Consider the following 18,263-nt stretch of genomic DNA (forward strand, 5'->3'; position numbering starts at 1 on the left):
GAAGTGACAAATTTATACTCAGTTTTAGAAATGGGGCCACGGATATTGCTAATGCTGCCATCATTGTGCTATGCACATGTGCCACATCGCTGTTTTGGTTCTTATTTAATGCATCTTCCCCTCTGGGATCTTGGTCTTTATTCTTATTGTTGTTATCCTCATTTTAGCTATTTAAGGCCCTCCCTTGAGTCATGGTTGACTTGTTTGTATAAAGCTTTCTTAGTGGCATTGTTACCCCTGGGGTTGACAACCTAGGGGTCGGCAAATCAACTTGCAATACCCCCCCCCTTCTTGTCTCAACTCTCACAGGGGAGGATGTCATGATTTGACCATCCAATGCTGCAATTTTTTCCATAATAAATGATACTCTGATGTTTTTCTCTGGCTATGTTCCCATTTAGGGCAGTTATGTCTTGCGTTAGTTTTTCCATCAATGTTGAGTTTGGTATCCTGCCCAGTACTTTGTTATTCAACTGAGTTTCAAATATATTGAAGACTTTATTTTGGTCGTTTCCACCCTGCTCCTCCAAATCAAACATGTCATTTTGAGAGTGCGCTGCACAGGCCCTCATCCTTTGCGCGCAGGGCTTCTAAACCCAAGAGGGGAGCCAGACCATTTTCAGGGGGAGTCCTAGCTTCATCAGCTAACCCCGTACCTGTTTCATTTAGATCTTCCCAAGACGGACATCCAGTCTCACTGCTGTTCAAGACCGTGTTACACGACCCAGGGCAGGTTGTCCCATTTGGGCAGTCCCAGACCTTTCCCTTCACGAACGATTGATTTACTGTCGCTTGTGAGGGTGCCCTACTTTTATTTGTACTAGCCGAGTCCAACTGGGGAACTCCCGGATCCCCCTCTTCCAGCTCCTGGATTTTACGCTCCGAGAGTCGTGGAAGGAGCAATGTAGGGTACAGATGATATCACCTTCGGTATTGGTTGCACTTGTTTGTTTTCTTTTTCTGTTTGCATATCAGTCGCAGTGATCTTTGCAGTATGTTCGATCACTGGGTTTTGCAGAAGAGGTTTATTTTGTTTACTTTGGTCCTTTATAAGCTCTTCCAAACCTTGCCCATCTGGAGCATTCGATTCCCCAGGAAGAAAGCTCCACTTGTTCTGCAGAGAAGAGAGAGCTTCTGATGTATTTGCTTCAAGATTTGCCAGGGCAGATGCGTTCCCAACTACATTTACAGTCACTGGTGTTTTTGTTATTTTTTTGCCGTTTCGAGTGCCGACTCAGTACATTCATAGTCATCCAATGATCCCACTGCCTCCCTACTTTGAGGCTCCATATCTCTTTCGACCCTCGCTTTACTGGCTTGAGTCTCCAGGGGCATCAAGCCCTGTGGCTTCCGAAGCTTCAGCTTGCATGCACTATACTGTTCGTGGGTTGAGAATAGCAGCCGCGACTGTTTGAGCAGTTTTGAACAAGCAGGGAAGGGCAGGGAGGACAGCTGGGACCAGGGTCGGCATTGAATATAATCTTTGCCTTACCTTTGTCGGCTCTCCCTGGGAGGGGTTTGGATCAAACGTCCCCATCTTCTGCGTCGTGCAGCTCCTCCGGTGCGCGATCAACCACAAACCCCCAGGAACAACAGGGAAACACCACTTGCGCACCACTTCCACTCCCACGGGAGGGGTGCTTTTTAGTGGTGATGCAATCAGCCAGCTCCTTTTCACGTTAAAGGGCCAGTGTACGTTTCCAACCAGCAAAGTTCAGTGAAAGTTGCCAAATGGAATGCCAGGTAAGCCAGGAAACACCACTTGCACACCACTTCTGCTTTTAAGAGAAGTATGAAAATTGAGGGGGGGGGGTTCATAGTTGACTCCAACTGTTTCATAAGAACCGGGAGTAATGAGATAGGACAGTAATTCTCCACTACAGCTGGATCAAGATGAGCTTTTTTGTAGTGGAGTGATCACTGTGTGTTTGAGGGGCCCTGGAATAAGCCCTGTAAAAAAAGTGTGTTGTAAAGCAGCAGTTAACAAAGACGTACTTGCCTGAAGCTGCTTGTATGATACGGAGGGGGGTTGAGGCAACAGGAGAAGCAGATCCAAGTTTCAGCAATGACAAAGAGACCATACTACCCGTCACTGTGCTGGATTGAAAAATGCTAGTTTGTGTCTCCTTGACCTAGAAGGTTAAAGGATCAGGGTCTGCAAGGTCCGACCTTCCTTTTGTCCCTAAAAAAAGAGGCAATGTGGTTGCAGTGGACTAGTGTTTGTAATGTCTTTAGTAGAGGTCGCACTTGGGTGGACAGTTCCTTTGAGACTTGAAAAAGTTCCCTAGCTGAACATGAAGCTGTCAAAATGCGCTCAGCAAAGTAAAATGATTTTTTTTTATAGCGGTCTGATATACAGTGTGGGCCTGTATGTAGGTCAGCTTGGTGGAAGAATCGAAATGACTGTGCAACCTATGTTCAACTTGTCGACATGGTTGTCTAAGCAGCCTTAGTGCGGCCGAGACCCAGGGGGCAGAGGGTTTTGGGCCTGGGTGTCAGCAGTCTCATTCATGGCATCAATCATGGCATTAGAGGGATCTTTCTTTTTTTCCCACTATCCCTTTTTGGGTAACATCTATGAGTGAGCTTATGATAGGGTAAGGGCAAACCTTAGCCAAGTGTCGACAGGTCTGGAATGACACATTAGGTCTTTGTTTAGACACCTGAGAGAGCAAAGAGAAGGGGAGGTAATATTGATCCAACCAAGACATGGGACGAGGGGGTGAAGATATGAGGGCCATTAAAGTCTGAAACAATTGAATCCAACTGGTTTTCTCCAGTTTCAGTGGGGCAATGATTTCTCAGAGTAAAGGGAACAATCAGAGAAGACATAAGTCTCTTGGCCTGCAGATCATTCTGCTCAAGTGTAAGAAGAACTAAAACTTGAGCCACAAGTAAACACTATAATCAATAGCAACAAAGCAAGCTCCCCAATGGATCCCTGCCCCCCCAGATATGCACAAATCCATCCTCACAAGGAACACCCATGGAATATTATAGAAACCTTTTCAGCCAATCACTTTCAACAGGGAAAGTACAGAGATCATTCAAATCGGCATACATCAAGCCGCTCTCAAGGACACAGCAGGAAACGTGGAGGACGTCTCCAACTACAGACCCATCTCCAACATCCCATACCTGTTAGGCAGAAACCTGTGCAGTTCCCTTAGGGACCACTGCAAAATGTTTAGGACTACAGGAGTTAGCAGTAAACCCAATTGGTAGCAGTCTGCACCACCCAGATTTACCTGGTAGCTGTGGCTGAGCAGTCAGACTTCTCTCAAGAAGAGTTAGGCAGTATACAGAGCATACACAATAGGGCAGGTAAACACAGTAGAACAAGCAAACACTGACCAGAGCTTTGGTGTAAAAGATATATTTATTTAAAAACACATCTATGAAAACACACTGGCACTAATATCAAGCAAGTTCAAAAACGCAGTCACTAAAGTATATACACTCCCTTAAAAGAATATTAGACAAGTCTTAAGTAAAGCACCACTTATTTTCAGACAGCGGTGAGCGCTTAACGCAGATGGCACTCTAATAATTTGGTTTAAAAGGGAGAGACAGGCAGAGCATAAATTGAAACCGATCCCAACACTTTCAAAAGAACAGCAGAATCAAACCGTGAACTTAAGAGTTCAGAAAGCCAGCTCGACTTTAAGAGGATCAGAACGAAATGTGTCCAAGGTCACACGGTTGAAAAGTGCACAAAAGTCTCGAAAAGGTTCAGAAAGAAGTTGGACCAAAAGAAAGGGCCCAGTTAGATGGTCAAGAGGCCAGTCCAGTTTAGAAGGTTAAGGATTTACTGTCACCTTGTAGCAATCTATAGAAAGGGAGGCCAGGCGGACACAGTACCTTGAAATGGTGAGAACACTCCAGCGGGGGCAGTTGTTCCTGGCAGTGGTTGCGAGTGGGTGCTTCGTCCGGTAGAAGAGAAGATCTCGTCGGGGAGAAAAGCAGGTCGTCGTTGTGCTGCCAGGGAAGAAACCAGCCGCGGAGTTTCTCGATTCAAAGGAGCGGTCCTTTCTTTCGCGGTTCAGTGGTAAGTGGATATCCGGTTGCCGGAGTGCTTGGCACGGGAAATTCGACCACTAGACGTCCTGGTAGGCGAAAAGGAAAGTGACCTGGTTGTCCCCACCAGCTCAAGGGGAAGAGACTCTCCGGCAAGAAGATCTCCTCTGTCGTCGGGAAGTGGTGAGACGATTCAGCAGGGCTCCACCGGTGCTGTCGTTGCAGGTCGGCTCTGCTTCTCCCTCTTCGGATTCTCAGGTCCTGTGGCGACTTCTGAAGTTCCAGTCCCAAAAGCCCTGCTTTTATGCAAGAAACCCCCATTCATTCAGCCTAGCTGTCAATCAAACATGCTAAGTGGTGAGCCGGCCGGCTCACCACTTGGGCCAATTACACAAGAGTGCGACTTGAGTTGCCACGGCAACTCAGTCCAGGGTGCCTAAACCCCCTCCCACATCCCATGTGGTACCCAGACAGAGTGGCACCACTTTTGGAGGCTTCTGTGGAGAAGCCCGCCAAACAGTGTAACAAAGGGCTCGACTTGGGTTGGAGTCACAGAAGAGAACACAAACGCCATTTTAGAATCGAGTTCTGGCAAAAAAATACCAACCGGTGAATTAATATTAAATAAATACCCCGGCGTTATGTTCGAGGCTATAGGAATTAAATAATTAAAGTTGTTAGCCTCGAACAATGGGAAAATACCATAGAGATATATTTGCGGTCGAATATAAAAAGTAGTATCCACTGCCACCAGCCAAAACACGATCCGGGGGGACGGAGACGTGCCCCCTCGAATAACAGACCCTGGGGCAATCGAATTGCCCCGACCAGTACGTCCACAATATGATGGTTTGTACTGGTTTCTGTTCATAATTTGGGACTAGTAAAGCCAATGGTGACTTTACATGCCCTGGGAGACAGTCAGTCCCAGGGTATGGAGTCTATGGTGGGGTGTCACTATGACACCCCTGTGTCACTGCTCTGACGGTGCTGTGTAACACACATAGTAAAAACACATGAGACCCTATGGAGTAAAAGACCCCTTAGCCCATAAAACACATTAACAGTCAAAGGAACCCCTCAAATCATGTCCAAAAGTGTGAGGAAGAGAATCTCACTCTTGGCAGGAGAAAAAAACAAACTCCAGAAATCCAGCAAAGCTGCTGGGGGGCTCACTAGGTTAGGAAATTCAGCCTAAACAGAGAATTCTCCCTAACAATACCCAGCAAAACTACTTGAAACATATGTTTACAGAATAACACAAGAGTTCATAGAAGAACACCTACTGCTGGATCAAGCACAAGTAGGCTTCAGACCGATGAGGAACGGAAATAGCACCACTTTCAATCTGGAATGATCAAAAGGCGAATGCAGACACAGGCAAAAGCACAGCTCTAATACTCCTGGATCTCTCCGCAGCATTTGACAGTCAACCATGACATCCTCATTGGGAGATTGGAAGAAATAGGAATCACTGACTTAGCCCTAGTATGGATGAAATTCTTCTTCCTAACAGAACAGAACAGAAACCATATGGATTAAATCTTACAAATAAACTCCAAGTGAATCCACCTGTGGCGTACCACAAGGATCCTCCTTACCGCCACTGCTCTTCAACATATACCCAATGTTACTAATCCACCTCATCAAAAAACACGGTCTCGCATGCTACAATTACGCCGAGGAGACACAGATCGCCTACATGATACAAGATCCGCAGGAAGGAAACAACGTTAGAAGGCTGCGTAAAAGGACTCTACGGCTGGATGAACACCAACAGCCTCAAACTCAACCCGGGCAAAACAGAAATAATGATCATATCCAAAAGTGGAGAAACAACCACTACATCCCATGGCCGACGGAACTAGGGACAGCACCAACTCCATCTGCGATAGTAAAGATCCTAGGAGTCCTCATGGACAACAAACTAACCATTGATCCACAAGTAAACACTATAATCAAGAAATGTTTCTTCCTCCTACACGTGGCAAAAAGGAACCTACCATTCCTCTCTTTCGCCCACAAAACAATTAGAATCATCACACTCATATGTAGAGTAGACTATGCCAACAGCCTATACCTGTAACGCTCACCTGATTCTCGCAGAGGCGCCGGTCTTGACTGGGCGACTACCGTATCTTCAAAGGTGATGTGTAGCACCCGGTTGGCTCTTTGGGCTGGACCTCTGTGCACTGTATGCCTGACGTGTAGAGTAAGATGTCTGCAGATAGAAAATATGGGGTTAATGAACTGGGGTTATTGGGGTGTCCCGATCTCTTTCCTCTTCTCCTCTCCTGTAGACCCCAAAGGTTAACGCTCTCACCTTAGGTAAGTGAATGCCAAGCTCTCCATCTGCCTCGGGGCAGGGTGCTGTAGCCAGTTTCTTCACTGGATAGATAGCGCAGGCCTCTTGACTTCAGAGCACTGCTGTCCGTCGTTTACTGCACGAACGGTAAGTTTCGAGTCATTCAAATGTCTTTTTAAAGTCTTTAGTAATGATGTCTCTTGTTTTGCAGGGTTCCGGCGATGGCGGATGACGGGCTGAAGTGAGTTGAAGATGGAGCCCGTGTGATGAATAGAAGCGCCTGGAAGCACGTGAGTAAGCGCTTGTTGCCTGCTTCACGATGCGCTCTAACTGTCTTTTTATTTTGCAGGTACGAGTTCGGAGCGGCTGCAGGGTGCCGGAATACCCACTGGATTAGATGTGGAAAGGAGTAATGGCACGTGAGTATTAAAGTTCCCCAATGTCTTTAAACACACCTTGTTTTGTCTTTCAGATGCGGATGCAGCGCCGAAGGCCACCGGAGCGTGCAAAGAGTTGGTAAGCTTTTGTCTTTCAGATGCCGGAATGCAGTATGAAGACCTCAGGAGCGCACGAAGAGTAGGTAAGCCTTTGCCTTTCCGATGCCGGAATGCTAACCTGTTCTTTCTTGTCTTTATAGGTGTTGCTGAAGACTGGATTCAGGATGGTAAGCCTTTGCCTTTCAGATGCCGGAATGCTAACCTGTTCTTTCTTGTCTTTATAGGTGTTGCTGAAGACTGGATTCAGGATGGTAAGCCTTTTTCCTTAGGCCCAGGACTGGATGCAGAAGACACGATGAGCGTCCTGCTGCAGAGGATGCAGAATAACGCAAAGCAAGATTCATCCACCGGGTGTGGTTTAAATAGCCTCCTGTAGTGCTTAGGTGTCTCCTTCCACAGCCACGCCTAAGTAAGAAAAGAGTTCCTGGTAAGAAAAGAGTTCCTGCCTTCCAGAAGAGTTCCAGTGTTCTAAATCTAGGGAGTGGCTCAAGCCCCACCCAACAGGAAAAGTAGTTCCAAACAGAAGAGGATCAGAGGCTCAACTGGCAGGCAAGTAAGCAGCATGGTCTGCTGCAGGTAAGTCCACCCAAGCATTATGAGCCCGGCGCTTCCAGCGCTGGGACTGGGCATATTTATGAGCCTGGTGCCACTGGCGCCAGGACTGGGTCCAAAAGGTCCCAATTGGGACTGGTTGGCACTCGGAACCTGGGTTATGGATCTGCTTCCTAGGGAGTTGGGAAAACCCTGACCTTTTGGAAGCAGAGATCATGACAATACCTAGGAATGCCAGTACGACTATTAAAGAAACTTTAGCTCATCAAAAACGCTGCAGCAGACTCTTGCTCAAACTAACACAAAGAACACATTAGCCCAGCGCTGAAAATGCTACACTGGCTACCAATAAAACAAGCGAATAAGACTTAAAACAATGTGCATAACACAGAGCAATCCACGGCAAAGGAACAGAGTTCCCAACTGAGAAAATAACCGTCTACCATACAACAAGACCACTCCGATCAAGCAACGAGATTCGCTTAGAACCCAAACTATACAAAATAAAAGAAAATTCAGAGGATCATCTTTCTCTCACCCAGCAGCAATAACCTGGAATGACCTACCAAAAAACATATGCAACACAAGGGATCATGTGAAATTCAGAAAACTAATGAAACCTTGGCTTTCTGCTCCAGAACCAGAAGGAAATTACTGGGAAGCATTGACCCGGTGAGGAACAAGAATCACAAGGACTAACCCATGACCCTAACAATCTTCCCTAACTGGAGGGCGTGGGGCGATACCCCAACCACCCATGTCCACATACAGCTAGTCCGCAGAGGAAACCTAGGTAAAGACCCCACATGGGACGGCCAGGGAGTGACTAGAACCCTCTAAACCAAACACTGCCCACCCAGGGCGGGACCACGCCTGCATCAGCCAGATACACATACCACCAGAGGAAAACTGCCACTACTCAAAGTGCCTGCCAATCAGGCAGACAAAATACAGTACCAAACATACAGGATAATCATAGATATTGAGCGCAGAAATGAATAGTAAGAGTTAAGAAAAAAAACGCTAACTCAACTCTAAAACCTCAAGTTTCTCGATACACTTCTCACACAGAAACTCGCACAACCACTTCTCTGCACAGCAATCTGCACGTACTTCACCACATTGCAAGACAAACACACGTCTCAACACAACAGGACACTGGGAAATCACACCAAACCGGAAACTGGACTTCAGCTCAGCAAACAGTGAGTTTCCAACAGGACATCAAAACCCTCACTTGCCTACTTCCACTACACCATACTAACCCCCCTCCTCCCGCCCTTTTCAGATCCGCCAGAGCGCCTGGGTGGTGACAGTGTGCGGTACAAATACCTTTAACAGTAACGTGTGTAGAGTACTCCCCAACAGTATTCTAGAAGGTGGTTTCAGGGTGCAAAGGGGTTTGTGATCCTTGTTAAATTAACGGGTCATGTAAGTCTTAACTGCGTTATAAACATAGGAGGGGTTTTATTGCCAAGCCTATGCCTTGAATCCTTTGTCCCGAATACCTTGTCCTGTGGGGCTTTTCACAGTCTATAAGTGTCAGTGTGCTCACGGGGGTCTGTGTAATGTCGTTGGAGTTTGGGAGTACTGGGCAGCCATCTGTAGTACTCCAGGGACCTCTGCCATGTCAAGAGTAGATTTTGGCCTTGTTGACACAGAAGATTGTTACCTCGAAGTCAAGGTGAGCAATTAACTTGCTAGAGAGCGGTCTGCAGTGTCTCGCCACTATGGTCCTTGACGTCAGGAGTTACTCTGTGCGAAAGTCTCTTGGTGATAAATAGATAAGTGGCTTCTGGTTCACTGCTTCCCCCGCCCCTCCCATTTCCATGGAACCAATACTCTCAGCACATTTTAGGCATAAATATGGGGAAAGCCAAAGGCCTGATGCAGCATTCATGGGTGTCTGTTCTAGAGCAAATGCATGCACCTCACATGACTAACAGTCAAGAAGCTTTGGAAATAAGTATTAAAGAGACACAATTGACTGTATCTGACAGCTGGAGCCAACGTTCTAGGGTTTTAAACGAGTGGCACTGTAGAAATAACTGGGAGGCATGTTTGGGCAGTGCCATTTACACCCTACTGTGCCATCATTTTGAGAAATGTCACCTGAACCTTGACCTTAAACATCATCTGTCAGGAAAAGAATAAGTGAAGCAAAAATATCTGAATTTTATTTTCTTTCAAGAGAATGGTCTCTGAAGCCTGAGAAGGAGTCCTACTATCAGAAAGCAAAACATTCCGTTTTATTTATTTAAAACCATTATACAGCAGTTATTAAGTGAAGATGGATCTCATAAAATCATATCTACAGTCAGATAGGAACACTTTTAGATCAGTGCTTAACCATTAAACAAACAGTTATTTGCTGATGAGAATGTTCTTACTACACTTCAGTTGAATAGTTTGTACTATACCTTCATGCTTCCTAAGTGACTGTGCCACTCTGCTCCCCGGATCACACCTCCTGGGATATTCTCATCTGTTAGAAAGAAATATGACATTATGGAAACATTGCAAAAGGAAGCACAGAATAAGTACCATAGTAGGCCAGGCACAGCATTTGTTCACATACCAGACTTGTTGGAGCATCCAGGATGGCCCATGTGCATCGTTGGATGGTTGTTTGCATACACAGATGCCAAATGTTTAAGGGTTTCTTTATTCTCCTCTGCAAAGGAAAGTTTCAGAATGATCAAATCTGCCCCTTCTACAAACGCAACACTCCCCAAAAACAATAAACAAGGGGCTATCAATGGGCAAGAGAAGGTGAGATTCCCTCCCCATTCAGCTCTTCTAACAGATTTTAGGTATGGAAGCATTGCTGATGAAAGATGGCCAGCTGATCAACATTGGGATTAGTAGGCACCAAAGTGATTTAAATAGGCCACCTGAAAAACATAGGATATAGCAGGCATAGGCAACTGGTTGGCAACTCACATTAATAGCTACTATTGGGATCATAGGCGTTGTAGGCCAAAACATCTTGAAAATGTAGTCTACCCCTGGTGTACAGGATTGGAAATGCATATGGTGCAGATTAAACTAAAAGGTTACTCACTGTACTGAAAACTGTACGTTTAGTACAAAGTCCTCTTTCCTAAATAATCTTGGCTTCCCAGAGTTGGGACCAGAGCCTGTTGAAAAGCAGCATGAAATCTAACTTTCTGGTAGTGTGGGACCTCTCCTGCATTCCCTGCCCCACCACCAGTGTCTTCATCATGCAAGATCTGTTGACTTATTAGTAAGGCTCCCGGTTGTATGGTATTTATTTTCCTGTCATTTCCATCTGTACTTATCCACATTTATTTTTTGTCATACAAAAAGATAATTGGCAACTAGTATTTTCCTGCATTTATTGAAATGAAAAAAACGCATCCATAAAAACTCATATGCAAATATACAAGAAAGAAATATCTGCTCCATGTTTGCCATAACAGCTAATAGATGATCCTGTTATTGGTGCGGACCTAAGATATATGTCGACAGGAATTTGAAGAACCTTAATACTATTTTTATATAACTTTTACACTCACCATGCTGCCAGTCTGCAATGTGATTGGCCTGTGTTGCATGATTAACAGCATAGGGAAACAAACAGAAAGACACCCATGGAACAAGTTACTTACCTGTAACTGTTGTTCTCCAGCATGGGTCTGGCATGGATTCACATGCTCATGAATATTCCCCGTCGTCAGGCTGGGAATCCTCGGTAAAGAAAAAATCAGTATCAGTTTCGTTTCTGATCTGTCTTTCGTAGTAGTAACCAATCACTGATCTCTGCGTCATAATGACCACAGCCAATGACTGCCCTCTACCTAAGCCCCGCCTCTGGCAGCCATCTTCAGATTTGGTAGCACGTGAAGTGGCAGTATGACCAAGTGAAGAGCCGCAGAGGGGTAGGCAGGAGGGTTCGCATGTGAATCCATGCCAGACCCATGCTGGAGAACAACAGTTACAGGTAAGTAACTTGTTCCTTCTCCAGCATGGGGTCTGGCATGGATTCACATGCTCATGAATAAAGAATACATAGCAGTACACACATGCACAACCACGGGAGGTGGCAAAGGCTCAACATTAAGCATTACATCAAACTCAACATTAAGCAATTCTTACTTCCTCACCAGGCTCACCTTAGGCAAACAGATTGCGCAGCACTGCTTGGCCGACCCTGGACTCCTCCCTGGAATCCCGATCGACGCAGTAGAATTTCGTGAAGGTGTGCGTCGACCTCCACGTAGCAGCCCTGCAGATGTCCAGCAAGGGCACACCAGATAGGAACGCCGTGGTATCTGCGATCGCTCTGGTGGAATGGGCTCTCGGACGGCCAGGCAGCGGTCGGTTTGCCAACTGATGACAGTACATGATACAGCCGGAGAGCCATCTGGAAATGGAGGCCTTTGAGAGAGCCTTCCCCTGATTGACAGGTCCAAAGTTCACAAAAAGTTGTGACGTCTTCCGAAAACACTTTGTGCGGTCCACGTAAAACTTCAGCGCTCTAGCCACATCCAGCGAGTGCAAAGTCCTTTCGGCCGGCGACGAAGGCGACGGGAAGAAAACAGGCAACAGCAAGGGTTCGTTGAGGTGGAAGTCCGACGGCACCTTGGGCATGAAGGAGGGGTGCGTCCTGAGCACTACACTCGTGTCGTGAAAAGTCAAGTAAGGGGGCTTGCAGGAAAGGGCCTGGATCTCTCCCACTCTTCGTGCGGAGGTGATGGCCACAAGAAACGCTGTTTTCCACGACAAGAACTTCAACAGAGCCGAGTGCAGAGGCTTGAACGGAGGTCCCATGAACTTGGTCAGCACCACGTTGAGCTCCCACGCCGGGGCCGGAGCCTTCACCGGCGGGAACGATCTGAACAGTCCCTTCATGAATTCTTTCACCAGACGATGAGACCACAAAGACGTCCGCCCTGTGGTTCTGGTGTATCGGGAGATCGCAGCAAGATGAACCTTGATGGACGCGTGCGCCAGTCCAGCCTTGGCCAGCGTCAGAAGGTACGGCAGTACCTGGGGAGCCGTAATCCGTAGAGGGTTAATCTTCTGTGCGTGGCACCAGACATAGAACCTCTTCCATTTGTGTCCATAGCATTTAAGAGTTGAGGACGCCCTGGCCTTTGCAAGAACCTCTCTGCAGTCGGCCGGTATGTCGTATCCTCCAAACTCTAACGCTGCAGGAGCCAGGCCTGCAAGTTCAGCGACTTCGGGTCGTGATGGAGGATGGCGCCTCCTTCCCTGGAGAGAAGATCCGCGTCCACTGGCAGCTTGATTGATGGGGACGCTGACAAGTCCAGAAGGTCCGGGAACCATATCTGCCTCGGCCACGCAGGTGCGACGAGGATCATCCTGCACCGTGACCTCTTGAGCTGGTTGATGAGCCAGATCAGCAATGGCAATGGAGGGAACGTGTATAGAAACAGGCCCTCCCAGGGGAACGAGAAAGCATCGCCCAGGCTCCTCGGCTGGGGAAACCTGCTGGCGAACCTCCGGCACTTGGAGTTCGTCGCTGTTGCGAACAGATCGATCTGGGGTATGCCCCACCGTCGGAAGAGGCGGTCCACTAGATCCTGTCGTAGTTCCCACTCGTGGCACGAGCGCAGCTCTCTGCTGAGCGAGTCGGCGATGGTGTTTATCCCTGCCAGATGAAACGGCACCAGAAACATCCCTTGGGCGACGACCCAATGCCACAGATCCTGCGCCTCCTTGGACAGGGCAGGGGATCTGGTACCGCCCTGCTTCCTGATGTAGAACATGGTGGTGGTGTGGTCGGTGAAGATCCTCACCACCTTGCCCTTGAGGGACGGAAGAAAGGACCTGAGGGCCCAAAACACTGCACGGAGCTCCAGGACGTTGATATGGAGGGACTTCTCCGTCGGAAGCCAAAGGCCTCTCGCGTGCAGATTTTCGGTGTGCGCTCCCCACCCTTCCAGGGAGGCATCCGTGGTCACTGTCTCCTGGTGGCCGGGGGTCTGGAAGTCCATGCCCGCCGTCGGATGCGCACGGGTGCCCCACCACCGGATCGCTCGTCGGAAACTCTTGTCGAGTGTGATCCTCTCTTGAAGCTGCCCGTCGTCTGGATCCAGCGCGCGTCCAGGAACTCCTGCAACGGGCGCATCCAGAGCCTGCACAGGCGGATGAGATAAATGCAAGAAGACATCATTCCGAGGAGGGACTTGATGGACCTAACCCTGGCCGCGTCCGCAACCAGCATCCGCTGCAACTTGCCCAAGATGGCCCTCGTCCTTTCCTCCGGCGGAGAGGCCAGAAGCGACACTGTGTCGAGCTTCGCTCCCAGAAACAGTGCGTCTTGCGCGGGCACCAGGTGGGACTTGGCGTAGTTTATGGAGAATCCCAGGTCCGTGAGCAGTTGGACGTCCTTGCCGTGTGCTCCACGGCGAGCTCCTTCGCCTTTGCTCGGATGAGCCAGTCGTCCAGGTAGGGGTAGACGTGGATCCCCTCTCGGCGCAGCTGTGCCGCCACCGGTGCGAGGCACCTGGTGAACACCCTGGGTGCCGACCTCAATCCGAAGGGAAGGGCTCTGAACTGGTAGTGACACCCTTGGACCATGAACCTGAGAAGCTTTCGGTGTCCCTTTAGAATGGGAATATGGAAGTAGGCACCCTCCAAATCCAACGACGACAGGAAATCGCCCTCCTCCAGCTGACCCAGGACGTGTTGGAGGGTGACCATCCGGAACTTCTGTGCCTTGATGAATTTGTTCAGTCGTCGTAGGTCCAGGATGGGACGCCATCCTCCCGTCTTCTTCTTCACGAGGAAGTATCTTGAGTAAACTCCGGAGCCCCGAAGCCTCTTTGGGACGAGCTCGATGGCGCCCTTCTTGAGCATCGCCTTTACCTCCAAGAGAAGTTGAGGGACGTGATGTTCTTTCCTGGCCACAGGGGGGACGCGCGGGCACCTCTTTAGAAACTCGAGCGCGTGACCCTGAGCTAGGGCGTCCAGCACCCAACGGTCGGTGGAGATGGACTCCCACACGCTGACGAAGCTCGCCAGCCGGCCTCCCACCGGGGTGCTTCGGTGGGGGCCCGACCCCGCGGCCGGTTCAGTCCTGCTTCGACGAGGCTTTGCCGCCTTGTCCTCCTTGGTGACGACGGCGGGGTCCGCCTGACTTGCCTCGTCCCCTGTAAGCTTCCTGTGACGACGAACGGGCCGCTTGACGGTAGGTGGAAAATCCGCCGCTGGAACCTTTGGAGGCACCCTGTTTGCCTCCGCCGCTCCGAAAGGGCGGCCGCCGTTGCTGGAGAACCCCAAGAGCCCAGGCCGTCTCCGTGTCCGCCTTGATGGCTTGAAGGGAATCGTCCACTGTTTTCCCAAACAGGTTGTTTCCGTTGAAAGGCATGTCAAAGACTCTGGTCTGCACGTCCTGATGGAAGTCAGTAGCCTTGAGCCATCCACGCCGCCTAAGGCACACGCCGTTGCCCAACTGGCGAAATCCAGTGTCAGCGTTGTCCGTCACAATCGTAATGGCGTGGTCCGACGCCGCCTCTCCTTCCTGCAAGATCTCTAGGGCTTCCGCCCTCTTGTCGTCTGGTAGGAAGCCCAGCAGGGTGGCCAGTTTGTACCACAACTCCCTGTCGTAGCGGGCTACGATAGCCAAGGCGTTGGCCGCCTTAATCGTCGTCGCTGCCGACGAGATGACTCTGCGTCCCATCGTGTCTAATTTCTTTCCCTCGCCGTCCGGCGGGGAGGTTGACGTAGAGGCCGCGCCCCCCCCGCTTTCTTCCTGGCCGCCGCGGAGACGACCGAGTCCGGGGTCGGCTGTGCCCGAAGGCACAAGGGGGCCGCGTCCGGGACCCGGTACTTCTTCTCGTACCGATCCCTTCTAGCCGGCGTCGTGGATGGGTTCTTGAGGAGGGCGACGCCCTCATCCCAAATGTCGTCTAGTAGAGGTACAGCGAGGACCGTCTTCCTCTTGGTCTCGCGCCGTTGATAAAGGAAACCTTCCTTCTTCTCTTCCGGGCAGAGCTGGAAAAGCTTGGATGCCCTGGTGATCATGGAGTGAAACGATCCAATCTCGTCGGGCGGGGAAGCCCGGGTGTGAGGTGACGACGGGAGATCCTCGTCGTAAACCTCGTCGTCGGTACCCGTCGCGGCCGTGTCAGTCCCTGTATCATCCCCACGTGCCGTGGACGGGGAGGAGGGCTGAACAGGGCGCGATGGCTGAAAAGGAGGTGGAGGATGAATCCTTCTTCTCTTAGGGGGAGGGCTCCCAGAAGGGCCTGGCTCCGGGTCCCACGTCGGGAGCGGTTCCTCCATTGGTGGTAACGGCAGTCTCGTCCTTATCTCCGAGCATAAGGACTGTATAGCCAACAAAATGGCCGCCGAGTTGTCTTGCGGCACTGGTTGAGGGAGATCCGATGGGCAATCAGGAGCCCCGTCGTCATCCTCGACCCCCTCGTCGTTTTCCACGTCGGGGTCCCTCCCAACAGGATGGCCTTCTTCCACGCCAAAGCCGTGGCCTAAGACTTCGATCAGCTCCTCCTCAGAGGTTGAGGCCGAGTCCACGACGACCTCCTGCCCCCCCCTTTTCTTCTCCGTCGGAAGTTTCACGGGGGTCCTGTCGATGGGCATGAAAGAGGACTCCCTCCGCGGTGGCAGGGAGATTCTGGGCCCGGGGGTCGCCACCACTGGTGTAGCCTCCACAGGCTGAGCCAGGGCCGCCGCAACTGTCTCGATAGAGGCCTTGGCCGGATGGATCAAGGCTTTCACCACCTTAGGTGCGCTCACCGCCTTCTCCTTGGGGGAGGGTCACCACCTCGCTCCCCCTCCGATGGGGCTTTAGGGCACGACCGGGGTCTCTCCAGGAGTTTCGCCGGGTGCTCGGCCTTCCTCTTACCCGAGCCAGAGCGTTGGCTCGTGGTTGATGGCGCCGGGGAGGATGCGCCCTGCCTGGCGCCCGTAGAGCCCGACCGTTTGGTGCTCCCGTTGCCAGCGGACTCGCGGTGCTTGGCCTTCTGTTGGACCCCCGTCGCCGGGGCGCCCTCAAAGGTCTTAGAAGACCGCTCGGACTTCTTCTTCTCGCCTGACGGGCTCTTTCCTTGCAGCCAGTTGGCGAGACGTTGATGGTGGTCCTTCATGGTCCGCTCCGACATATTTCCGCAAAACGCACAGTCCTTCTCCATGTGCGTCTTGTCCTCATGTAGGCAGTAAAGGCAAAGGGAGTGTTCGTCCTCCTTGAAGACATTCTGAAGCTGGCATCCAGGGCAGACCCTGAACAGCTTTCCGGGCGTCGAGCTTCCCTTCTCCTGGGCCATGTCCGAGATGGGCCTGAGAAACTTCTGGAGTCCTCCAAAAGCGTGGCTCGACGAAATCTTCACCTTTGAGGGGCGTAGACTAATCCGACACGGGTCCCCGTTGATCGGATGAAGAAACGGTGGAGCTTGAGGCTCTTTTGACCGAAAAAAGAAATTTTTCTGAGAAAAAATGTGAAAAAATAGCACCAACGCTCGAGAGCAATAGCACGAGGATCCCAACACTTGAACGTGCGGTAAAAATCTGAAGATGGCTGCCAGAGGCGGGGCTTAGGTAGAGGGCAGTCATTGGCTGTGGTCAGTATGACGCAGAGATCAGTGATTGGTTACTACTACGAAAGACAAATCAGAAACGAAACTGGTACTGATTTTTTCTTTACCGAGGATTCCCAGCCTGACGACGGAGAATATTCATGAGCATGTGAATCCATGCCAGACCCCATGCTGGAGAATTCAGATTTTTCCATTTTTATAAATAAATCCAGACAGAAAGCAGATTGATTTCGATCTGTATTGATGTGCATAAATCAGTAAAAACAGAAAACAGGGAGCCTTACTTATTAGTGGGGACAACTGAAGGGCATATGAAAGAATAGGGGTCTACAGACTAAGTTCAGTTATCATTACAGTGAGTAACCTTTACATACTCTTATATCCCGTTTCCTTTGCTCAATACTCTTGATAGATTCCAAAGCATCCCTAAGATGAAGAGGGCAGTTTATTTCCTACTTTGTGAAGAGGTTTTGAAGCATTACCTGCCCAAAGGCAGCTTCACTCCTGGGATTGATGAATAGTGCTTGTAGAATATAAGTGGATAGGCCCAAGTCGACGCCTTTGACATTTTTAGTTAAGGGACATGCCTCTAGTAGGGAACCTAGGCAGAATTACCTCAAAAGGTGAGCATACAGTCTCTGCAGTAGGCTTTTCCCTTTCATCTTGTAAGCCTCAATTCAGGAGACCAGCCACCTTGCTAGAGTGGCCTTTGATGACGCTGAGCCCGGAATTGCTCCCCCTATTGGCACAAACAAGTGTGCTCCTTTTCCGAAATGTTTCTGTCTGGTGAGGGCTCTGCCAAAACACCCGCCTCAACAGGTGTGGTCTCTGGGAGCAGGAACTCAAGACACTCCATGATGTTCATCATCCAGCTGAGGATCCTGCAGGTGGAAGCATTTCTCGCAAAACGTCCTTAAAGAATGTTCTCCTGTCCGGCTGGACATGAAGTGTTTGAATCTAGTCAGCTGGTTATGAAGTGTTTAAATATAGTTATCAGCGATTTCTCTGCAAGTTCAGGAAGTGTTTTATGGCTCACTCCGGTTGCACAAATAGGCTATTGTGCTAGCACTTGGGTGCTCTGCAAAGCCATGCATGGATGCAGATGGGGGGGCGAACACACCCATGTTTAGCTCCCGAATCGGGGCAGCACACTGCACCAGTGTTTAAAAAATGTGGGGCCGGCACTTGCCTGGGTGCAGGTGTTGAGGGCACTGTTGGTTGCATAGTTGTAACTAACTCAGAGGATGGAGCTGGGAAGGTGGAATCACCCCTCCTTCCACCAGTCCAGTGCACAGCCTGTGACAGACATACCTCCTGCGGTATTCCCCATCCTACTGACTCGCATGT

General features: G+C 49.9%; 1 protein-coding gene across 1 annotated transcript in view; it reads right to left on the reverse strand.

Annotated features, from left to right (window-relative positions):
- CPD (carboxypeptidase D) overlaps nucleotides 1-18,263 on the reverse strand; it is a 750,705-nt gene that overhangs the window by 95,584 nt on the left and 636,858 nt on the right. The window contains exons 16-17 of the mRNA XM_069615245.1: nucleotides 9,950-10,045; nucleotides 9,792-9,856 (exon numbers count right to left, since the gene is read on the reverse strand). Coding sequence (XP_069471346.1) covers nucleotides 9,792-9,856; nucleotides 9,950-10,045 — 161 coding nt within the window. The remainder of the gene's footprint in view (nucleotides 1-9,791; nucleotides 9,857-9,949; nucleotides 10,046-18,263) is intronic.

This window comes from Ambystoma mexicanum, chromosome 9 (genome assembly GCF_040938575.1).
Source record: "Ambystoma mexicanum isolate Mex_15411 chromosome 9, UKY_AmexF1_1, whole genome shotgun sequence".
NCBI lineage: Eukaryota > Metazoa > Chordata > Amphibia > Caudata > Ambystomatidae > Ambystoma > Ambystoma mexicanum.